Below are 26,965 nucleotides of genomic sequence, written 5' to 3'. Positions count from 1 at the left end.
TCGCACCCTCACCCTTCTGTTCTTACCTTCTACTTTACAAAGCAGGGCATTCTGTAACTAACCCATTAAGAGAAAATATATTAGACTAGTTTATTTCATTCATTCCACTTTAAGAAGCCATTTTAGGGTTTAAAAATTCATTATTTTAAATTTATGGTAAAACGTAAAATATTATTGTTTAAAGCATAATTTATTTCGTCTAAGAAAACATTGTTTGAATCGTTTTCTATTACGTTGCATACTTATCATATTTTGGTTTATTTCTTTCATTTATTCCTAATTGAAGTTTCACTTTTCTTCTAATTTCATGTGATTGTTTAACATATATCATCCTTCAAACTGAACCCTTATATTATTCTCCACGTATCACAAATGTCTTTCACAAAGAAATTCTGATTGAAGTTCAAGATATTCATACAATTAAAATTTTATAATTTTATGGAAGTTATAACAATGATTATGAAGTGCATTAATATAAAATATTAATATTATTATATATTAATATTATTATATAAAATATTAAATATAATACATATAAATATATATATTTGTAAATATAATATAGGTTTCAAATTTAACAGAAGAGAAAATGTTAAATCTCTAAACATTCAGGCTTGTTTATAATTAATTTTTAAGGGGTAGATTTGATTGATGAAAATAAAATGCTAGTTAAAAAATATATTTACAAAAAAGAATCTTGTAATTTATAACAGAAATTCACTTTACTATAGAAATCTGTATTAAAAAATTACTATGTGAACCCGTAAATAAAAACCTAACTGTGATCCACTACATAAAAAATTAATCTACTTTTTACGTCTGTATGTATTAAAAATTAAATCAGTAAATATAAAATGTTAATTTTATAAATAGTTTATTTAACTGATTTAATTAATTTTTTACTCCATATTTTTACTTTCCAAAAGATCATAACTTCGTAAGAAATTTTATATGAAATTTAATTAAAAATTAATTAGAAATATTAAAATCACTCAGTGATGTGTTAACCGTCTCAGGCACTAATATAAATTAATTTATAGATTGGTTTGGCTATCATAAAGCTTTTTAGTTTTAATTTTTTAAATTATATTTTTACTTTAAATTCAGAAATACGTTTTGATAAAGCAGACATCTCTGTAAAAGTAGTAAAACGGGGAGAATAACAAAACAGCGAGTTTAAAATATTTATTTTATAAATAATTACATTTTCTTGCAGAATGGAATTTGCAAAACTATTAACATTTAAACTGTTGTTTTAAAAAAAAATGAACACAAAAAATAAAGTTTCAAAATTCAATCCATGATTAATAAGAAAAATACAGAAGTAAATCACCTGTGAAATTTCACAATTTATGAAATTTATCTTAGCGTAGCATAAAAGCTAATGATCGTAATCTAACAACCTGTCAAATCTGAGCTTTTCTATTAAAAATGTTTCCTGGTAATATTTATGACGTGTTTAATATTTACCTTTTTTCCCAAATCTTAACAATTTTACTTGTAATTTAGATCACTCAGGGAATATATTATTAAAAATAAATAATTTGCTATTTTTTATAATGATCTTTAGCGCTTCAGTACGACCCGTAGTTGAACATTCTGCTAGAATATATTTTAAGAGATATCTCTATAAAAAAAAAAACCAGTTTGGTGCTGAAGAATTTTTTTTAAAGTTTTGTTAGGGTTACCTACATGTTACAACGCCTATTAAGCACTGATCTAACAGTCATTTCTACTTTAGAGGATTAAAACCTAGAAACAATGTTATATATATTCCTCAGTCTAGGTATACATTTTAGTGGTAAGCCAGTTCTAAGGTTCAAATAAAGTTCTAAGGTCGGTTTGCACCGGCCACCGTGGCGCGAGTGGTAGCGTCTCAGCCTTTCATCCGGAGGCCCCGTGTTCGAATCCCGGTCAAGCATGGCATTTTTCATACGCTACAAAATTCATTTCCTTATCTCATGCACAAGCTTCAAGCTTAAGTGACGATATCATCAAGAAATAAAAATCCTACTAAAGGCAGTTACTGTTGTACGGATTTGAATACTATTTAGTGGATACTGATGTTCTTTGGTGGTTGGGTTTCAATTAACCATAGATCTCAGGAATAGTCGACCTGAGGTTGAAAAAGACTACATTTCATATACATTCATACATATCATCCTCTAAAGTATTACCTTACGGTGGTTCCGGAGGCTAAATAGAAACGAGAGGGAGGATAAGCCAGTTGGTAAAACTTACAATAAATGTTTATATATATGACTATTACTTCCTTTTTTTTTCAACTACGTATAAAAATCGGTACCAGATAATAAGAAGTACTTTTAGAAAAAATAATTTTATGTTAAAAAATAATGTTTTTAATATAGTGACTATTTAAATGCCTTTCACAAATAGATAACCTTTTGATAGTAATAACATTTTTAATTTAATTTCTTTTCTTTTTTTAAAGTAATCAGAAATTTTGAAATTTTGTTTACAGGTTTCTTGGCTAAGAAGAAAATCAGAATCAATTCAGTTATTAACTGTTGGAAGACTTGCTTACAGTAGCGATCAAAGAATCACTTTAAGTTTCCGTTATCCGAACAATTGGAGGTTAGAAATAGCTTACGTCAATAGAAGAGATGAAGGAGTTTATGAATGCCAAGTAGCAACACATCCCCCACTAATCAAGAGAGTTTATCTCAAAATTACAGGTAGAATTAACGTTTTATAATATTATTTTATTTTTATTCGAAGTAGTTGCTTTAAAAGTATAATAGTATTAATAAAATCATTATATTCACGGCATTACATTACATATATTATAATATCAAATTAAGTTAAACAGTATTCCAGTATTATATGAGTGCAAATAAATTGTAATACACATTCAATTAATTTTATGTGAAATAAAGTTTAAGGTTTATATCGATGTTTTTATTGTTCGATTCACTTTTTTCAATTAAAAATTTACTTCAATTTCTAAAAATATATGAACACTCGTAGTTCTTCAATGATTGTCTCTTTGTATATGACCTTTGAATCTTATTCTCTTTTTCACTTGTGTAATACTTTCTGTGTACTTCGTTACTTCTATCTGTTAGTACTATTATTTACTAATCTTTCCCTTACTACTGCAAGATTCTATACTCTATTCAGCTATTTTTTTTCCTTTTGTCAAATTCTTAAATTAATTTATTATATCAACAGATTTAATTTTCGCACGAAAGAAGTAATAATTTTTTTTCTTCCATCTGCTCACATACGTCCATTCATTAAAAGATGAACAATTTTCTTCCTAAAACTCTTTATTTCTTCTGCCTTACATAAATATTAAAATTATTCGGTTACTGATATGTTCTTTTAATTTTTCATATTTATCTCAGCATCACATATCCTGTGATTATGTATATATATATATATATATATATATATATATATACACACACACACACTCTGTTTTACTGTTTATTATTTTAAAATTAAATTTTTCTCTCATCATTGAATTCAAAACATTCACTATTTTTGAAACGTATTTAGTTTCTTCTGAAAGAGCAACACCATATCTGAATTTTAACATCCTTATGTTATCTTTTTAAATTGTTATTTCGCTTTGAAATCCTTTACGGTTTCATCAGTATATAAATTGAAAAGAGAATCGGATAGAATTCATTCTTTTTCTTATTCTTTTATCCACTGGAGGGTTCCTTTCCTAGTCATCAATTGTTATCACCTTCCTGATTCTTATACTTATTTTAAATAACAATTTTTCAATATTTCAAACTTTTTCTCTAAAATGTAACTTTTTGTAGTCATAACTTTCAATTATTTTGCTTTTGTAGAATAAGTTTTCATTAAAGATTTTTGTATATAATATCCTCCATTACTTGATGAGTATGAAATTTGAAATAAAAATTAACAATAAAACTGGCGAGAAAAATATATCTTTACATCGTTCTTCATCTGCGCTGATAGCCTTTTGAACTTATAATATTATTAAATACATTATGATATATAATACAACTCTCCTATTTTCTTTATTATTTATTTGTTGTTTTTTTTAACAGATATTTTTATATTATTGAGGATATACACAATTACTTATAAAATAGCAACTGAAACATATATTCAATATACAATAAAATGTATCTATCGTTTTAACGAAGTTGATGAAAGATTTAAGTTGTAGATGAATTTAAATGGTAAATTTTACTTAAACTATGATTTTTTACAGTCTTCAGTCTTTTGTCTTCAGTCATTTGACTGATTTGATGCAGCTCTCCAAGATACAATATCTAGTGCTAGTCGTTCATTTCGTTATATCCCACATCCCTAACAATTTGTTTTACATATTCCAAACTTTGCCTGCCTACACAATTTTTTTCCTTCTACATGACCCTCTAATATAAAACCGACTGCTCCAGGATACCTTAATATGTGGCCTATAAGTGTGTCTCTTCTTTTAACTATATTTTTCCAAATGCTTATTTCTTCATCGATTTGCCGCAACACCTTTTCATTTGTCACTTTATCCACCCACCTGATTTTTAACATTCTCCTGTAGCACCACATTTCAAAAACTTCTAATCTTTTCTTCTCAGGTACTCCGTTCGTCCAAGTTTCACTTCCATATAAAGCTACGCTCCTACATATACTTTAAAAAATCTTTTCCTGGCATTTAAATTAATTTCTGATGTAAACAAATTATATTTCTGACTGAAAGCTCGTTTCACTAGTGCTATTCGGCATTTTATGTCACTCCTGCTTCGTCTATCTTTAGTAATTCTACTTCCCAAATAACAAAATTCTTCTACCTTCGTAAATTGGTCTTCTCCTAACACTTCTTCCACTCTCCTCTCAATTCTTCTGTACAGAATTCTAGATAAGATTTTTGATGCATGACTAGTTAAGTTAATTGTTCTATATTCTTCACATTTATCTGCTCCTGCTTTCTTTGGTATCATGACTATAACACTCTTTTTAAAGTCGGACGGAATTTCCCCTTTTTCATAAATATCACATACCAGTTTTTATTATTTATCAATAGCTTCCTCTCCTGCACTACGAAGTAATTCTACAGGTATTCCGTCTATTCCTGGAGCCTTTTTGCCATTCAAATCTTTTAATGCTCTCTTTAATTCAGATCTCAGTATTGTTTTTCCCCTTTCATCCTCTTCGACTTCCTCTTTTTCCTCTATAACACCATTTTCTAATTCATTTCCTCCGTATAACTAACTCAACATATTCCACCCACCTATCGACTTTGCCTTTCGTATTATAAATCGGTGTACCATCAGCAGTCGACGAGTTGATTTCTAAATCTTTGCTTAACCGTGATATAATCTATCTGGTACCCTGCAGTCTAGAAGAATATAGACATTGAAAAAGCCAGGCACTTTTTCAATGTCTATATTCTTCTATTATGATTTTTAAACTGGATGTTGGCAATTACTAAATTATACTTCGTCCAAAACTCTATAAGTCGGTCCCCTCTTTCATTCCTTCCTGCCCAGCCCGTATTCACCCACTATATTTCCTTCCTTGCCTTTCCCAATGCTTGCATTCAAATCTCCAACTATTATTAAATTTTCTTCTCCTTTGATGTGTTTAATTGCTTCGTCAGTTTCTTCGAATACACACTCTACATCATCATCATGGGCGCTTGTAGGCATATAGATGTTAACAAGCGTTGTCGGTTTACGTTTCGATTTTATCCTTATTGTAATGATTCTATCGCTATACATTTTGGAATACTGAACTCTCTTCCCTATCTTCTTGTTCATTACGAAACCTACCCATTATTCGAAGCTAAGTTAATTATTCTACGACCTGACCAATAGTCGTTTTCCTCTTCCCATCGAGCCTCGCTGATTCCTACAACATCTAAATTTATCCTATCCATTTCCTTCTTTAAATTTTCTAACCTACCAACCTTTTTTAGACTTGTAACATTCCACGCTCCGACTCGTAGAATGTTATTTTTTAATTTTCTGGTAACCCCTTCCTTCCAAACCGGGGACTAGTTTACCTCCGGTATATTTTACCCAGGAAGGCGCCTCCATCATTGCTATATGAAAATGTAGAGAGCTACATTTTTGTGGAAAAAAAGCAGTTGTAGTTTTCTATTGCTTTCAGCTGCGCAGTACTCACAGGACTGAGTGATGTTGAATGGCCGTTTTAGTCGTCCTAACCTACGCCCTTAACAACTACTGAAAGAGCTGCTGCCCTCTTTCAGGAATCATTTCTTTGTCTGGCTCTCAACAGATACCTTTCCGAAATGGTTGCCCTTCGGTCCAGCTACTCAAGCTACTCAAGCTCCCTCACCAACGGCAAGATCTCATGATTCATAGAGGAAGATTAAATAGTTATACACACAATAATTTTTTTCTCTTAAGAAATATGATACATACATACACATCATGTGTATGTACATCATACACATCATACACATCATGTACATGTATGATACATGTACATGATGTGTATATATACAATATACATACATTTACTCAGTATGAGTATGTTTTTGATGTATGTTAATTATATTCATTCAGCATTTGGCTTTTTGACAATTATAATACTGTACACATGTACATGATTTCTACACATTGGAGAAACAAATTTATGATAACTCCTTCCACCTGTAACGTTAACAGATGTAAAAAATTATAATACTAATTAAAGTTTTATTCCAGGAATCCTTATTTATGAAGTTTTAACACCCATTTTGTTATTAAATTGCTAACAGAAACCGATAATATTCGGCAACATCATTTATGAGAATTTAAACGATTTTTTCTGTGTTATTAAAAGTGAATACGTTTAGAAATCACTGTTTTAGTCTTGTATTATATCATTATCTGCTATTAGGGAAGTCCCTTTACCATGAATATTTTGCTTTATATTCCTAACATAACTTTTGATTTCTTGAAGCCTTTTTAAGTTTTTAAGCTCTTTAAAATTCCTTTATATCATCTATCATTTTTAATTTTTTACAACCTCTTTTCTTTGGATCTTCACTTCATCTTCTACCAGAGTTTTATTCGATATTTCTCATCCAATGATATGTTCTAGCCAATCAGAAGTAAAGATCTTTATCTTTTAGACGTAGGATATATTTTTCTTGTAACGTTAGTTACAATTTGCACTGGGAAATTATCACATCCATACGGATCTTCTAAAATTTGGAAAAAGTACCTCGGTGCGATCTATGCACTTCTAAGTGCTAAATCTATACAGGATCCATCTTTGTCATTGAAAACAGTTTCATCAAAACAGTTCCAACAGAACCATCATTTAAAATAATAAAATCAGAATTCAGTAGGAAATTTTCCAATCCTCTTACACAGGGATCTACTCGATCCGACCCCTAAAGAGAATTATGCGTGTTAAAGTCACCCACCAGTACTATAGGTAAGGGAAACTAAGCAATTAAACGTATTCTCATCCTTCTTCTAATCAAAATTCGGCAAGTATATGCTGCACATCTGCAGCGGACGCTTCATTCTGATTGCGAAGGCTTGCAGATTTGTATTTATTTCAACAGCTTCGGTGATAGCTCTAGTCGTTGTTAATATAGCTAGTCCATATCTAACTCTTATATTTGGTGGTTGATCTCGCAGAAATGTATTGTATCTACTTAGTTGGAAGTTTTCATCTCGGCAGAAATGTGTTTCTTGCATCATATATAAAACTTGGTTTACATCTTTTATCAAGCGTTGGAGCTCATGGATGTTTTACAAACATTCATTGATGTTTCATTGAAGAATCCACTCGCTCATTTTTAATTAATTTATTCTCTACGTTTGCCTTTCGGCCATCCTTTTTCCCTCTTCTTTTCCATTTTCCGAACAACTTTGTATTCAATAAATATGTCATCGCCCGCGTAACTCACGACCTCCAAATCGGAGACCATCGAAGCCGCGGACGACGACAGGTATGGATCGGCGCTTTGGTTTAGGCACTGACTGAGAGGCGGAAACCTGGGAGACCCCCGCAACAGGAGTCGGACCAGTAGGGGAACCTCCACAGAAGACTCTGAAGCAACCACTTTTTCGGCACTATTCAAAATGTTGTCCACACTCATGAAACCTCTGATTTAGCAGCTGTCTTCTTCTGTTCAGATGCGCTTTTGCTCATGTTCGATACAGCTGGAGGCTGTATCTTCATCACAGGTTTTGTAAATTCCTTATGAGTGAGAGACTTCATTCTGTTGTCAATTATTCTCTCAATCATAGTAGCTAATGTTGGCGCAAGTTTGCCGAGAAACTGGTCTGTATCAGCAACAGTTGGAGCAGGAACTGCAGCCGCAGCCAGAGCATTAGTCGTTGCTCTAGGCTTGCGGGCGTTTACAATCTTCTTCTCGATGTAGCTGACCTCATCAGAACAACTATCTCGTCTTTTAAAACAGAACAATTCCTCGAGCTACATGAGTGTTGTCCTTTACAGTTCACGCAGGAAGGAGGATCTTTTTTTTTTTTTTCTTCATGAATTTCCTCACCACACATGCATATTTGTGGCCTTTCGCTGACCATTGGTGTGGCCGAAACGTAGACACCTGAATCATCTCATTGGTTGCGGCACAAAAACCCGCACATCAAATCTGTGTTTTTCTGCATGCACTTTTATCAGCAGGGTTGGTTTTTTAAAAGTAAGGACATGAAAGGCAGACGGAAGAACTTCGCCGTTCCTTCTCATATTCAGCCTTCGGCATTCTATCACTTCTTGAGGTGTTAAACCATTCAACAATTTCCTGCTCCGTATAATTAAGTAGATCCCGACAAACCACAACAGCCTTTGAGGTATTGAGGGTGCTGTGTGGATCGATTAATACAGCAACCTCACCTACCTTCTTTATCCCAAGAATATTCTTCGAATGGCTATCATGAATCGTCTCTACATGAAATCCGATATAAGTTTTACGGATTTCCTTTACTGAGCCTCCAGCACCATTATTCATCTCTCGAGCGACAAGGAAAAAACTTATCCTGAAAAATTACTATCCTATCTACTAATAACCAGATATTTTGGTTTAAAAAACTATTCTTTTACAGACCTCTCTGTATACTCTCAGCCTCCTTCTCCATCCTTCCTGTCTCATAACTTTCTATGTTTCGCCTTAGGCAAAAGGGCTAGTTCTAGACGAGGATGTTTACATGGACCCTCTCTCACGTTTGATGATTATTCAGGCTGCATGTTTTTTTATCCCTTCTGTAGCAAGGCTAGCCACCGGAGTGGGGTACCCCACTCTAGGTCTACCAACCCTGGGGGTCCAATCCAGTATTCCGGTGGAATCGCCACTTGTCCTGGCAGAGAGCGGATGCTCAATCTGCACTGACTCCAGGACCCTACACACCGAAGTTTTCAGGGCTTCTATGTACCGACATAGGTAGGCATTTTAGCTACATGCATGCCTTCACGAGAGGCATGTGGACAGTGAAAGGGTCTGACTTACAACTGCAATCACTTTTTACCTTGACCGCCACATCGGCCAGCTTTAAAGAGGCTGTGAATCCATTTCCTTAATCATTTACATTTCAATATCTGCAGGTGGCCGAAAATCCAGTCCTTGTATTATGGCCTGTAGGTGGAATCAGGCCGAAAAAATCCATATCTGAGGGAAAACATTCAGGGCCCCGTTAGCCAGCATTATGAATAGTATTTATGTACAGTTTTTCCGCCCTGGATGTGGAACGTGCGATGTTATGTTCCGGAAGTGGGGATTATCTACTTCAGGGAATTATTATTATTATTATTATTATTATTATTATTATATATAAACCAAGAAGGAATAACGGATAATAGTTCTTAATAAAGTTTATCTATAATAATAATCATAATAATGAGAAAACCTTTATATGAGTTTTAAAGGGATGGTAATCAACAGCGATCAAAAGCTAGTCCCTATGATAAAGGAAAAATAAGTTCATTTCTCTCAATTCCTGACATGTGTAATAAGATGTTTAAGCTAATGTGACGAAGCTGAACCCTAGATAAAATGATAAAAATAAAAAAAAATCAACGTTTTTAATAGTGTTCAAATTACCAAACTTAGATATTGAAGAAGGATTAATTTGGAATAGAATATTAGGTAGAAATGCTCTTGAAAAGTTACCTTCGAATGAATCTTTATGAAATTCTTTCATGAGCAAATATAGTTCTAGAAAAAATTAAATAATAATAAAGCAAAAGTTGTTTTCCGTTCAATTTTGTAGTTTACTACTCCTTATGACATAGTGATATTTTAGATGCATCCATATAAAAATATTAAAAATAAGCTTACAGGTTTAATTCAGTATATAAAATTAGAACATGAAAGTTTTGCTATGGTCAGTTTCTAGTTAATCATAATTTAGATAGATTATTTTGATAAAATTTGTTACATTTAAAAAAAATAGGTATTTAATTATTTCCAAAGTTCAAAATGATATATCTATTTATTAAATCATTTAGCAATGTCTACTCAAGTTATTCGCTTTTTATTTATGATAGGGGGTGATTATTTCAGCGATTAAATACTGCTAAGCATGACTGGAATTTCAATCCACCAAATTTTTAATGAAAAATAGAAACATTCTATTAGATCACCATTCTTAACCTGAACTTTCGTAGTAAGTTGTTATTTTTAATTTAATCTAAAGTAGTAAGAAAAAGTCTTTTTACAGTATGGGTAAAGTCTATTTCATTTATCTTAAATAAAATAATTTAAAAAAATATAAAAACCGACTTCAAATAAATAACAGTACTAAAATGATGCTCTCTTTTACAAGCTCTATAGATCCCATTTTACAAGTAAGAATACCGTTTAGCAACCTAGCGGTCGGTTGAGGTACTAACTTTACGTTTAATTTATGTAGGCTGGCACCGAATTCAAAAATAGGTATTATTTGTAAATACTTTTACTTTAGTTAAATAAAAATATAATTATTGTAACATATTAGTACTATTATTTTGAAGTTAGTTTTTATTTTTTAATTATTTTATTTCACAATCTTTAGTACCTATATATATATATATATATATATATATATATATATATATATTATAACTAACTCCTTACCAGTCTTTGACGGAATATTCCGACATGACCGATGTGCTTGATTAGGGCTTTTGTCAGAATATTCCGTCGTCATCGTTTTGTCCGGTTTTAATTCGTTCTAAGTAAAAATATTCCGTTTTACGTATTTTTTTTTTTTTTTAGTAATACTCTCCAATTATAGATAACACTAGGTGTTAACTTTAATACCATGTAAAGTAACTGATTTTCATGCGTATTTATCGTAACCAGGGACCGGCTGTATGGTTATTAATAGTTGTTTAATTTTGCAAAAATAGTTATTTGTTGTAAATAAATTTACTTTAGCTAATAATTAAACAACATAATTATTTGTAACTTTTTAGTACTATTATTTGTTGAAGTCGGTTTTTTATTTTTATTTTTTATAAATCGTTTTATAAAACCTCCTTCTTTCGTACTGTGAGAGCGGTCAGCGGCTAGGGGGTTCGAGCCGTTCTATTTTTTTTGGTCTTTTTTTCAAGATTATAATCGGATTTGGTTAAAATTTATAGGGGACCATTCCGAAAGTATACTCTTTTGATTAAAAAAAACAAATCAAAATCGGTTTACTAACGTGGGAGATATCGCGTAACATACATTCAGAAAAAAAGTTTTGAATTGATAATCTCCTTTTTTGAAGTCGGTTAAAAATTACAGTGTATGTTCATAAAATTAATATCCATTTTTATCTTTATTTTCATAGAAATGCTTTTTTAAAAATCTTCCCTTAAAGAATCACCTCAGATGGTAAGAATGAATGGTTGCAATAAGGAAATTAGAAAAATTTTAATATAAAATATATGAAGGTTTTTTTAGATGCTTTTGGTTTGTGTGGGAGACCTTTATGTGCTTGTGTTTCTTTTGAGAAAAAATAGTCCAGAAATAATTTATCCACATATGAATGCAAAAGTTGTATTTTTTTCTGAAATAAAAGGCTAATCTCTTCAGAACTAACTGAAAAGATTAAAAGAATGGATTAAAACCATTTTTTTCAATTATTATTATTATTTTTATGTTATATTTTTGTCATTATTATCAACACTTTTGTGATACATTATCAGGTCTACACATAAGAAAAAAGATAATGCCTGAAAAATATATTAATATAGATGAGAGAAATAAACTATTCATTTTTGGTGTTACTCATCACTTTTTTATTTTCTCCTTTAAGGGATAAAAGTAATCTTCAGATTATATCAAAGTTTTTGAAGTTGACCTGTTTAGCTGCTAATATAAAAATGAGTTTAGAATTTAATAGAAAATTTTTTATCTTATTCAATCTCGCATTTTTGAAAAAAGAAAAATAAATTTGAATACCATAACTTCTTAAATCTAATGAGATTGTGAAATGGAGTTTGTGAAGTGAGCAAATTGAGAGAAGAAGGTCGCTTTTATATGAAATTCTGATGTTGTAAACAGGGTTTCTTTTCAAGTTTTGCTATTATTTATAAGTCAGGTTTTCTTTTCAAGTTTTACTATTATTTATAAGTTATGGTTTGGTCGAGTTAGTTCGAGGTATATAGGATCATGTTATAGAGAAACATTTACGTTGTACGTACGGTACGGTGTGTGTTATGAAATGGTAGAATGTATACTCTGCACCAGAGCTGAAAACTGATAACCTAGTCCGGTAAATATTTCTCCATATTACCTCGGAAAGATATGTATGTGTATATATATATATATATATATATATATATATATATATATATATATAAAAAATATATATATATATATATAAATATATATAAATATATATAAATATATATATATATATATATATATAAATATATATATATATATATATATATATACACTATTCTATATACCAACATACAGTATAATACTACCGCCAGTGATAGACTCTTCGTTTCAACAGTGAATTGAATAGCATACTGGACTGGCGGAAATGTACCTGTCTGTCACTCATTGGTCGCTTTTGTTAACATAGATAAATAGACTGATGGTGGATGTAATTTATATAATATTAGCTTGAGTAATGGTTTCCGTGTACTTTATCCAGTGCTTTAATCTACTTTACCAGTAGAAGTTACAATTCTACTGGTTACAAAAAAATAAGTTGTTTAGATACTGATATTTTTATTTCCTTAGTTTTAATAATATAATAGCGTGTTTTTTTTTAATCCTAAACTAAGATGTTTAACCTAAAATGATTTCATTAATGTTTTCTATGTACTCGTTCTTAAGAAGATCGACACTTCATATTCCAGAATTCTTGATTCTATAGTTCTAGTCTAGATGTTTCTGTCCCACAAAGAGAAAAAATATTCAAACCACACGCTTTCCTTGATTTCAGTATTAATAATATTCAAAGAAATATCAATGGACTTTTAAATTTAATCATTGGTTTAATTACTTAATTTATTAAATTTAAGATATATTGAATTTTGATGAATTTTTTATTCAACGATATTTCACTTCTTTTACAGACTTTCTTCTAATATCTAATTAACCCTAGCTATTTAAAACAAAGGAAACTATTAGCCCATTAAGTAATCATTTCTAGTTCTACGTTCACTCAAACATAGGTCCGGCCTGAAAAACAAGACTAGAATAATGGAAACTCTAAGAATATTAATAGATAGAGATAGAATTATCTCTATAGAACGTAAAAAGATAGATAGATAGAATATTAATAACTAATAGAATTATTTATTCGAATTAAAGCAGTTAATAGTTTGTTTTATTTCCAATTGCAAAGTAACGAATTGAAACAAGAACTGGAATAGCAAATTGTGAAGCTAAGGTCTTGTGTTTCGTTTTTTTATAATATAAATCATTACTTTACAGGTAAAACCTTATGCTTGAATCAGCAATTTAAAATATATAAATAAATATTAATCAAGCTGTAGAATTGATCTCCAGTGAATAAAAACTGATTTAATAAAACTACGTATTTATTAAAAAATTGGACTAGAGTTTAAAACTATTAGTGCTTGAATAATTAGGTAAGAAGATAGTTTAAACTTTTACCATCGGCCCTTTTCTCAGAAATACCTCGAAACACGGAAGAAATTTTACTATTCTACTATTAATTTTATTCTGTTTTATTCTATTATAGTTTTAAATTAATTATGAATTGAAATAGTATGTACAAAAACAAAGTGTTATGTGAAAATAAAGATTTGACTCTGTATCTAGTTGTCGATAAAATCCAGAAGCAGCTGATAAATTTTATGATTTTAATCTAAAATAATTTAAAAATTAAGATTTGTTAATTTCAAATATCGTTTATGAATAACTTATCCTGAGCTATTTGAAAATCTTATGTAGACTATGTACTCTACTTGTAAACATACACATTTAACCACTTACCCCGTATTACATTGTATATACCAACTGTTTAGTATAAAACATTTACAAATAAGAACATTGTTATTGTACTTTTTCTAACTCATCCCACAGGAATAGTTAATCTCCAGAAATCTACCATGTTATTCAGAATTTTAAATTCTTTCAAAATTACACTTTTCCTTGGTATATTTAGCTGATAATATATTCATTATGTATAAAAACGGTAGTGGATTATATTGATGAATATCCCCTTCTCGCCATTTTTTTTCCGTAGGGGTAGGAAAAAGCTCTGCCAGCCGCTGTCAAGCCCGCACTGACGGCAGTGCAGGCCTTCCAGCCGATAAAAAACATCCCCGTCTTATCATGCACTATGCCTCTTCTCGCAATATTGGCACAACTATATCCTAAAACGTTAAAGTCGTCTGCTGCCTTGTTAGAATACCGGATTGCGATGGATTTAAGCATCTGAGATATAAGTAACACTACTCAAAATGTTTATTAGTGTTACTTGTTATGATGTTCATAAAACTGCAAGTTTTTCGAAAAATGATTAAAGATACTCTTATTTCTCGTAGTTTCTCAATATCACCTATATTTCGATGGGCTTGGCATTCTAATCACTCAAACAACAATGTATTTACGTATTTGGTTCAGTGAAGAAGGCTAGAGAAAATCACTCCATTCTTCACTCTCCTTAATAAGCCTGCCATGGTGTGTTTGTTATTATTAAGGATTGTAATACTACTTTTGGAATTAACATTGGCCTCTGTTAGATTGCCTTCAACCATTAACGGTTACGATCCAACAGAAATTCGTTTTATTTTCTCTAATTTAATAACTTGTTTAATGTTTAAACACTAGTGTCATCTTCAATTAAAATAAAAATAAGTGGAACATATTAAACTTCATTCTCAGAGCAAAAAAGACAACAAATATTTTAATAATTAAATCACTTTATTTATAAATAAATAAAATGAAATTCAACCTTACGAACAATTCGTCTGCGTTCTCTTTTCTAGCACTTTTGGTCATTCGACCATCCTTAGGAAAAATTATTCTTCAATTTGAGATCATTAAAATTAACATATTTAGAATGTAAATTTATAAAATGTTAAAATCACAACTGGTCGTCATAGTCATGTCTGTTATGTAAGAAAGTCGCAGTTGTTATGAATATAGGTTGAAGGGAGACAGTTTAGGTATCTTGATAATTATTAATTATTTGTTTGAATAAAATATCGTCCTCAAATCTGATCTGTTCATTGATTAATTTGTTGTTATAATAGTATATATTGATTTTTTTGAGAATACTAATTTTATAAATCACGTTTCTTGCATTTTCTGAAGTGATCGCTATCATGGTACATTACGACTTTACCAGAGGTAGTTTAAAACTTTACTTCAAATTATTATTTTTTAAAAATTTATTTAAAATAGTAAAGATCAAATGTGATTTAAATATCACAATCATACAACTGCTCAGTTATGTGTTTAATTATTCTGCTTCTGAGGTAATCAATTATTTATTCAATTTAACATCATCATTTATGTAAAATTAGTCTTGATAAACACTGAATTGTGTAAGATCATATGTGTAATTTGTGAGAGCTAATTGTCATTTTTAAGTTTTAATTGTCAGTCAATTATATGATTAATTTTTTTTTCAAATATTTGGGATATGATTTTTTTAATTCGTTCTAGACCCAAAGGATCATGCATAAGTTAGCAATTAAGATTTCTTATTCGTGTGTTTCCTTTTTTTTCCTTCTCAATATTTTTTTCAATCTAAGTGCATGTGCTTTCTTCCTATCTTACTACAGATTAAATTCGGATTTGATGATTTTCTTTTCGACCTGAGGTTTCTTTATTCTTTTTCTTATATCTCGTAATCATTCCTTTATCTCTTTATCTTCCAATTTTGATATTATTCCTCTCCATCTCTTTCTTAACTTCTTTAAACCACCCACAAACTCTACTTATATACCTGATCTTCCTAAGTTTATCATTTAATTCCTTTTCTACATAATTATTTTCTCCATTCTCAGAGTAAATTATTACGTAATTTTAGTTTGTTTTAACGAGTATTAACACAACATAGACATTATAGAATTTACTATTTTTGATTTTAAATCGCTAAAAAAAGAAATACATCGTCACAAAAATGATATCTTGTACATGACTGCCAATCCACCGTACATATTCAGTAAATTTCTTGCTAAATTCACCCATCACTCTTTGCAGCTAATTTAGGGGAATTCTAGGGTTTTCGGAAGCCCAGTATCGGAAAGTAAACAAATCCTGACAAATGAAAATAAGCCTCATCGCTAATCGGTAAATTGTTAAAAAGGTTAACAATAAATGCTTTTTAGTAAGCTACCTAATAGCAGTAGCGGTTTCATTCCTACTCACCATTATGTCCGAAAAAATCAGTGTCGCCAAATCCTCCGCTTCAAAGCCGCATGTGTGTAAAACAAGCAAACTGTATTCTAGTAGCAGAATGTAATTATTTATAAAATTAATTTTTTCACTTATTTCTTTATTTTTTTCTTCTACATTTACTACTTATGCAGTGATCTTTGCTTCATAGAAATATTTATAGAAATTAAATGAAAATATAATTAAAATATCAAAAATAAAGGAAATATGTTTAAAAAATCTAAACACAATCTGATTGGTACCCTGATTTTAAGTAAAGTATCCTGCAGCTATTACAATCTAGAAAAAGATATTTTTAAATTTATTTATATAATAATTATTATCTGAAAATAATAATCTTTCCCTTTAAATAATAATAGACTAAAACGCTTATAAATATCTCTATATATATTAACTAATTATAATATTAGAACAATAAATTAATCCCAAATTTAATTATGGTATTTGTAACAAATCAAGAATTTTGATATAGTAGAATGTGTAAACAGAATGTTTAGAGTAAAAATGACAAACAAAAATTTTACAAAACCCTTTTAGGAAATTTTAAAAGCATTAAATACAATAAAAATTAATCTAACTATGCTTATTATGTTAAGGATAATAACCATTAATTTATGAGTATATAAAATAATAAAATGTTATAAATTAATAACCAAGTACCAACGAATAATTTGAGAAAATATTTATAATATACCTCTATTTTTTATGCTTTAGTAACGTTTATATTTAATTTCTATAAAACATCACGTTGAAGAAGAAATTATGGTTCTGAATATAAAGAAAAAAAATTAAGCAGTTATGTGCGAAAATTAATTTTGATAAATAAGTAGTTCTGAAAAATAAGACCTAAAAAGGGAATAGAGGTGAGAAAGGGTTTGAGACGAAATGATGGAGAAGCACTTAGTGGTAGCCCATGATCTGCAGTCCGAGCCAGCAATATTTGGATACAGAGAAGGGATGATGATGATGATGATGACGACGTTGTTTTAATATAATGCATTCTAAACGTGAATATATACTACAGATTGTAAAATATTTTTCCATGTAATATTTAATAAAAGCAACATTTTATTTTACGTATTTAAAACAAAGTAAAGCAACGAAAAAAGAAAATTGTTATTTTATTGAATTTAAATGTCAAATAGCACTGATATTAAACTACATAAAATAATTTATCGTTGGTTTATTTCCAATGAAACAATATGTTCTACAATGATAATTCGTTTTTTCTTTTGACTAAAACTGTTAGTTTTGCTTAAACATGTATAAATTAAACAGTATTTGAAAACTCTTTCCGCAATTTATTTAACAAAAAACATTATAAAATCAACCCATATTAATAATTTTTTATCATATCTCCCTCCTTTTTTCCCATGGAAAAGATTTTGTAAAATAAATCTAAAGTTATGATTTATTTTAGAGAAACTATTTTGTGTGTAAACTTACTTTGAATTATGGTGATATGTTTATAAAATATTAATCTGGACACCATTTATAAAGTTTATTTAGTTAAAGAAAAATTGGATAAGACAGCATTAATCGGGATCAACCTTCCGGTTTCTATTTTAAAAACCATGGAGCAGTTTTTTAAATGCATCTATGGACATTGTATGGGTACCGATCGATAGGACTTATTTTTAATAATTTGTAATCAGAAAAACCTGACTAATACAAGAAGATGAAAAACTAAATTTTGTTCTAAAATATAGACCAGATACAGTTATATATATATATATATACTAGATACAATTTTACTTGACCAATGTGGGGTAGTAAATCCGGCCTTCCTCCCTCCCAAAAGCATGCATTACCGATTTCCTTTGCAGTAATAATTTAAAAACCTCGTCTCACCTGTACCAACTACAAAACAAGAAAGAACTCCTAATTAGTTTAGGATAATTTTTGTTTTTTTTTAATTTATAAATAATAATAAATTATAAACGTAATATTTAATATATATAAATATAATAATAAAATTATAAATTTTAACAAACTTTATTTTTCTTTAACATTGCTATATTTTTCCTAGCGGGACGGTAATTTACAATATACTACTAATTTCTGGATCATCATGGCTTTACCTTTTTTCACTTTGTTGCTTCAATAATCTATGATAATCAATCTATATGGTTACTGATATTTTGAGGATAAAATTAAACGGTCTATTGCAAAAATGGATCTCCATCCTATTTTGACTTAAATCAGTTAGTTAGGGTCATAAATGAATATCAATCATACCTCTTACGGGTTATTACTGCTGTCAGTTGGTTATTCAATGCTTTACTGTATTCGTAGATCTTACCGTTCACAATTCGTCTTTATCAATATCTTTATCTTCCCAGACCAGTTCCAAACGTCATCGTCCTCAGATTATAATTCACATTCTCTACAGTTCATATAAGTGATCGTAATTACCGTAGTTCTACATAAAGAAATAAATAAAAGACTTAAATAAAATAAATATTTACAATTATGGAAAATATCGAATATTCTTAAACTATAACAGTTAAAACTTCTGAAATAAGACATTACGTTTTAGATCTTATTTACTTTTTTTTATCTTTCATTTATTTTTATTTTTAAATTGAGATTATTTTATTTATTTCAAGAAACTGTAATGCCGCCATAAATAGCAAAATTCCATTTCAAAAATGTTTAAAAATGGTAAGAAAAACAGATAAATATTTTGCAAGTAGATAATGAAAAATCAAGGAAAAATTGGAAAGAAGGGTTCATTTGAAAAGAGTTAATAAATTTCATTGATACCAAATAGACACCTGTACGTCAAATATTAAGAGCAACGTAACGATTTAAGAAAACAGTGAAGGTGAAATAAAAGAACAAGTGGCTCTTAACAGACAACATATCAGAGATTACCAGTAAAAATAAGAAAACAAAGAACAAAAGCACTTAAATGAGTAATAATAATAATAATAAGAAGAAGAAGAAGAAGAAGAAGAAGAAGAAGAAGAAGAAGAAGAAGAAGAAGAATTAATTAGAGGAACAAATTATTAAATATCTCTTTCTGCTATCAATTTAAAAGATTCATTTTTGCCTGCAGTCGTAAAATACAAACGTATAAGCTAAAATATTGTTTCTAAGAATAAATTTCAATTTAAATTGGTCAAAATTAATCTTACAATAGTTTTTCATTACTTTATTTCTTTACCTAGGCAAAATGAACCATTTTTTTAAAAACAGATTCAAAAATATGTAATATTAAATTCAGTAATATGTAATAATATTGAACACCTGAGTTAACTGGAGTTGCTTAGATTACCTATTTCTAAAACTGTTGAATAAATATTTTTCTCTATAAAAAGTTGTTCAGTTCTAAATATTTAAAATTTGTTTTCAAACAACTTGAACTACCAAAACTTTTTAAACTAAAAGTGGAAAATAAAACTATTCAAAAGATATGCAAATCCTTTAGATAAAATTTCATAAATATTCTACTTAAATATTGTGGAAAATTTATGAACTTAATTTTCCTTTTTAAGAATAATAAATAAAATATATATTCTGAAGGAAAATAAAATAATTTTTTTTCTTGAATTCAAAAAAATTTATTCCATTTAAATTCATTTCATAGAATATAGGTCATTCATATAAAATATGGAATCAAAAAATTATTTTTCAAATGGTATTTTAAATTTATTTTAACATTTACGGCAGTTTACGTATTCGAACAAATATTTCTTAATTTTCGCGTAAAATATTTAAAAAAATAAAATGGTATCAGGCTTCATAGAATTGCTATAATACCCAATTGAAAGCAAATACTGTGAAAAAACAAAACGTAAAAATCTTTCAAATCAATCATTTTGAACACAAAATTGATTTGTTTGAAATTGTAGTGTTACATAATATTCAAATTGGTTTCGCATAACACGTATTTTTTGTTTCAAAAGTACAGCTACTTCAAAGTACCTTAATAATTAATTAATCATTAAGATAATAAAAGAATAAAAAGTAAAAATAATCATTGAAATTGGTGAATTAAAAGAAAATAAATTTTTATCTTTAATCTAAAAAAATATACACATATAATGTTCGTATTCAGTTCTTCCACACTTTGTATTGGATAAAATTATTTTTTTATAATCCCGTTTAAGTTGCAAAAACAAACAACTTTATATCAATTACAAATTAGTTTTAGGCATTAAATTTTGGAAAAATAAAATCTGTATGAATATATATTCTCAGTGAGAAGATTACAAAAAACTGCTGGCGCCTACTCAAAATAAATAACAACGTTTTGAAAATTAATATTTTCAAATTTTATGACTTACAATTATTACTAGAATAATTATTTTGGAATATATTAACCGTAATAAATACCAAAGAAGTACGTTTAGCTTGAAAATGTAAAAAATCCAAATAAAATTCTAATTAAACACTTTTATAAGGAGTTAGTGGTTTTGAAAATGTGTAAAATAATGTGATAAAGTGGCTCTTGAGATAAAATGGTTGGATAATCATCCGACAAGTTTCAGATTAAGGATTTTGCTGATGAATTTGTATGTATACTTTTGTGTTGCATTTTAATAAAAGATCTAACCCGTTGATAAATTTTGCTAAAATTTGAATAAATAAATCAATTAGTTGATATCTTTGTTACACATTTTATTCGAATTTACTCGTAAGATAACTCTCCTCAACAAACAAATGATTACTTAAAAATAGAGTATCTAGGAACCGATATGTTTTTGATTTTCATTTACCACTATGTGTTAATTTTTTTCAGTATTTTCATACAATTCTTCCAGCGCAAGCAAAAGCTGAACTGTTAAGATCGCTGAACTATCATCTACCCAAATCTAAATCATATCATGATATAATTTCTTACTTAAATTAAACAGTGTGTTTCTTTTTTAATATAATTAGTATTTTTTATTTGGAATGTCATGTTGTAAGTAAACATTAATGTATCAAAAGATTTTACTAGTTCACTAAGTTGTTGGACATGCATTTTACGGCGGGTATTTTTTCACTTCCATATTATTTTAGTTTTATACTGAAAAGGATAACGGAACAAATAATAATAATAATAGATTTGCAAAATTAAAAAAGTAATAAAAGGTTTCAACGAATATAACAAGTGAAACAGTAAGAAATATAAAAAAATAACAGTGATAAGTGAAATGATAGAAAGAATCAAACTTAATAACCGACAACAAAATGATAAGCAGTTAGAAAATGTAATAGTAATGTATTGTGCGACTGAAAGCAACAAGTAATACTCCTTGAAATACACTTGAATAATTTCAAATAATAGTTAAATTCTAACCTTACTCATCACTATATAAATCAAATATAACCAATTGTAGCGTAAAAATCTGAGACGATGGATATACTGTAATACAAAAACCAGTCTTTCAAGAATAATTGACTCCATAGTTGCTATCCCAGTCTATGGATTTGTTATCCTGTCGTCATATGAGTATATTACTCAGGTTTGACATATAGAACCTTTTTAGTCGCCTTACTTCCCCATTATTACCCAGCAGATTCACCATTAAATGGCTCATTTGTGTACATACTTTACATACGTAGTCCGTGCTTACTCTCTGAATTTTCTCACGAATTTATGATATCCTTAAATAATCATGGACCCCAATGTTCATTACGAATCAAGGCGCCTCCAGTCATAATCCTAAGATTTTTTTTGGAATCGCTGGATGACCTCAATGTTGCTTTTATAAATTGATTCCTATAATTGTATACCGTAGTTCCCTATCGGTTTCAAGAATTCTTGTAACAACAATTTATTTGACTGAGATGAATGAAATTTTTTACCCAGTAACCAGTACATCCGCATAAACCTAGCGTTTAATTGTTTCCTCTTTTCTTTGACATGATTCTCCAAGTCATACGACGATTTAAATGCAAACCCGTGCAGAATTTTTGTTAGGGATACAAGTATTATCCAGGTAGAGTCGAAGGTAAACACCTCTCCTCATCGTAGTGACTTAGCAGGATTGAATTTACATTCCGTTTACACAGCCATATGTTGATAAGATCAAACGTAGATTGCAATTTACCCTAAGTTAAAGTCGTGTCGCCGTCAATCGCTAAGATCACAGTATCATCCGCAAAGGACACAAATATGATATAGTCCGGACTGGGAAAGTCTGCAGTAAAGGTCAAATATAAAATCGGACCCAAAACTGAGCCTTGTGGTACTTTGGCTGAGTGAGACGAATTATCTGACTATATCGTCAGATAATTCCTGCTTACACCTAACTTATTAACTAGTTACTAGTTACCTAACAGTTATTAGAACAAATGAAATGGTTGAGGTAGGCTTGACTTTAACATGTAAAGAAGACCAGGTTTCCATACTTTGTCAAAAGCTTGCTGCACATCTAAATAAGCCCCTTCAATATTCTGTTTCCAGACATCCGTAGAAAACACTTACAATTTTAAATTTTAAAAAATGATATCTTTCTAAAAAATTTAAAATTTTTAATTCTATTATTTTATTATTTATAAATAAATTTATTATTAATAAATAAAATTATTTATACGGCGAAATAAATTTATTATTTATAATTATAATATTATTTATTTCATAGAAAAAATAATTAAACGAAAAGGTTAAATAATCATTTAACATATTGTGAAAACATTTTGAAATTATAATTTCTAAAATTCAATATTTGTTTAAAACTTTTTATTGAATTAGAGTAATAAATAAAAAGTAAAGGTGGCGAAGTAAGTTTAAATACAATGAATGCAACATCCTTAAATTAAATAAGAAAAGAATAAAACAATATTTAAGCATTTCAATGATTTTTATCCAATTAATATTAATTGATATATTTTTACTTCCTTGTACGAAGTAAAGATAATATTGTGATCGTGAAAAATTCCTTCTTTCAAATTTCAACGGAAATATCCATTTTGACCAACTCTGAATCAATTTTGACTACTATCGGCGTGACGTCTATACGTACGTACGTCCGTATGTATCTCGCATAACTCAAAAAAATTAGCCGTATGATGTTGAAATTTTGGATTTAATAACATCTAGTTGTGCACCTTCCCTTTTGACTGCAAGCGACTGAACTAAAGTGTCCAAAAAACACCAAAATCAAAAATATAATTGGATTTGGAGAAAAAGTCCAAAATTCAAATTTTTGGGGATTTTGAACTTTTTCTTAACTGCAGTAATAAGCCCTTACTGAGATCTTTTCAATGATATATCATAAGTGGTACTTACTTTCATTGGTTTCTGAGTTACAGCAAAATAGAATTTTAATTAATGAAATATTTGGATCAAAGGGAATTGGTTCGAATCAGACATCTCCTTTATTTTTAATTTTCTTTTTTTTTTAATTTAAATATTTTGTTTTATTAATAATTATTAACCTCTGATAGTAAAAATAATTACGATAAATAATAATTCAATTAAAAAAAAAAAAAACATAAAAAAATATCAGAAGTTAATGAAATAAAATTTTATGACCATTTTACTTTTAAAAAATGTGTATAATTTCATAGGCGTACAAGAAAGTCATGCGGTTCCCACATCAGATTTTTTATTTAATCTTAACTTTCAGTCGTTTAGAAGTTTCTATTAAAAACCATATACGGGTTCAAATATTTAGCATTCCCTACATTCAGTGCTTTTCAAATATACGGTATTATTGGATGTTAATGATAAAAAATAGTCATAGATCAGCGATAAATTAAATAGATTTGACTTTTTATAGTAAAAATATATTATTTGTAAATTTAAGATTCATTTGGCACTGCAAACTTGAATTGCTATAATAAAAACTTGTTACACGACAAACTAGTAACGAGTTATACAAGTGATTGGGTTTTATCAGATGTGAATTTTGATAAAAACGGGAGATGGGAGGCAAATACGGAGGAGGGCGGTCGTTGGGTATGGTGATAGAAATGGTTTTTTCCTGCACCTGTCAAAACGCTATGTGATAAACTCGCTACATATCCTAGTACGTATATAATTTATTGCTGCTGTACCACGGGACTGATTTTTATCTAGGTCAGAACTCTTATCTAAAATAATGTAATAGTGTATTTCACCGATATAACCGTTAAAACCTAAAACATTAGTCCCCAAAAGCACTCGATTCTACATGTTCATTAGTGTATTTACTAGTTAATACTTTATTTAGCCTGTTCTATACGATACAATGTATTAAATTATGTGTCACGATAAAAATGAAATACTATGTTACAGGTAATAAATACTTTAATAATAAATTATTTTACGCGTGAACTGCTGTTTGAATAAGCACCGGATTGGTAAGTTTCATAACAAAAGAGCACAATGAAAATCAATAAAATCAATTTTATTGAATTTATATAGGTCATATGTAGGAAGAATAACTGAAATTTGTTTTCACAAATTATAAAACATAGCGTACTTTAAGAAAATCTTAGGTTGCCTATATCTTTTTATAATAAGGTCATGTTTTTGTGTGGATAGAATTAAGAAAAGTAAACGAAATAATGTGTTTTTTGTTTTGTTTTTGTTTTTTTTTCTCGAATCTAAAAATAATATAATATTTATTCGTAAAAAATTAAATCATTAGGAAAACGAAAAAAATGTCGCTAACGTCCTACTGTAGGCGCCTAACGCCCTAACGTCCTACTGTTATCCAGGAGGTTAATCGTGAGGCAGTTCACATATATCACGAAGCAGTTCTCAATTAATATCTTGTACCGATTCGCCGTATCTTCTCTCGAATGGTTGGCAATCCCAGATAATCGTGTATTTTAGTTTTTAAGCAAACTTTGTCGCTTCTATTATCTCTCTCAATAGTTAGTTCTAGAATCGTTGTACGACTCTAGATTACATCTACATCAGAGTAGACCGCATCTACTCTAGAAGAGTACATGCTACTCTTGCTTGCCATACGCCACAATTGGATTCCACAGTTCTAAATCGGTTTCAGGACTGCTAAGTTCAGCAATTTCTTATTAGGTAATGATACTTGTGACCTCCTTCCTAGTAACGAGTACATCTCCCTGAACTAAATGTTAATCTGCGTCCTTTTCTCCCTGAAATGACTCCTCCACCTCAAACGGCTATCTAGATGCTGTCCTATGTATCGGACGCTGCTAGTATGCTGGATGAAAACTCCATTCAGTTGTAACTGGAAAGCAGTTACCTCTCCTCATCACAAATGTAACATGCATAGAATTAGCCGAATTAACATTCATTAACATCTTCCATCTAGCTAGCTGCTCAATAATTAGATCCAATACAGTTTGAAGTAGAGCAGAAGCTACTATAGGGTGAGCGCCCACAGACAAGTTTGCCACTTCATCCGCAAATAATGCAACTGTGATGTCCTCTAGAACATCGAGTATAAAAATGGCTCCCAGAACAATGATGATGGGGTAGTGAGGGAGTGATGAACAGCCTCCTGTAGAGTCGTTGTTCGTCTAGGCTTGCTTAGATGGGCGGCGATGATGAGATATGGGAACTCTGTCACCCTCAAGTTGTTAATACTGAGACCCGGTGGGGATGCCCTTAGGGGTGTCCCCGTTAGAGGCATGGGTATAAAGACCTTGTCCCGACTTCTTGGGTGGGGCTCAGGAACGACATAGTCGGACCTGATCACCCTACGCAGGAAGTTTGAGGCAGGCATGAAACAAAAACATCCGACCGGCGGGCCGACCTGTCATACCGGATATGATGCCGGTAGACGGGGAGATCTGTTCGAGTACTTGGACACTCCTCTGGGCTGAGTAATACTTAATTGCAGGTCCGGGTCAGGGGAAAGGGAAAAAGTCATCCCCAGGAGCTTTCTTTGAATTCCCTCTTCTCCTGATTACTTTCAGAACCTCTGTTGACAAAAAAGGTTTCGCAGGAAGATTCATAAGAATTGGGCTACTCAGAAATTCGATTATTTCTTCCTCACCAGCCTCTCGTATATCAAAAGGCTGAAAGACCTTCTGAAGATGTCTCGCAAATACTTTTTTAATGAACCTCAGCAGCAGTTTTAATCTAGATTTCAGATACTTCAAAAAGAACGTGATTCAAAGATGTTCTATCCTCAGGCCTTCTGTAATATTGCCACCTCCTTCTATGTTTCCTCTTGTAGAAATAACATCTATACCCTTCCTCGCGAAGAGTCATGCCTCCCTGTCCTCCATGCTTATTCTCTGGTGTCGATCGCCAAACTGTCTTCT

The 26,965-nt window shown here is 29.9% G+C and overlaps 1 protein-coding gene across 1 annotated transcript in view; it reads left to right on the top strand.

The window, feature by feature from the left end:
• The window catches only part of LOC142320978 (zwei Ig domain protein zig-8-like), a 327,902-nt gene that overhangs the window by 230,667 nt on the left and 70,270 nt on the right, over positions 1-26,965 (top strand). Inside the window, exon 4 of the mRNA XM_075358976.1 lies at positions 2,483-2,696. Within this exon, the coding sequence (XP_075215091.1) occupies positions 2,483-2,696 (214 nt within the window). The remainder of the gene's footprint in view (positions 1-2,482; positions 2,697-26,965) is intronic.

Source organism: Lycorma delicatula, chromosome 3, assembly GCF_047948215.1.
Source record: "Lycorma delicatula isolate Av1 chromosome 3, ASM4794821v1, whole genome shotgun sequence".
Taxonomy (NCBI): domain Eukaryota; kingdom Metazoa; phylum Arthropoda; class Insecta; order Hemiptera; family Fulgoridae; genus Lycorma; species Lycorma delicatula.
The sequence above is the reverse complement of the archived record's forward strand: the minus strand, read 5'-3'. Positions and strand labels throughout refer to the sequence as shown.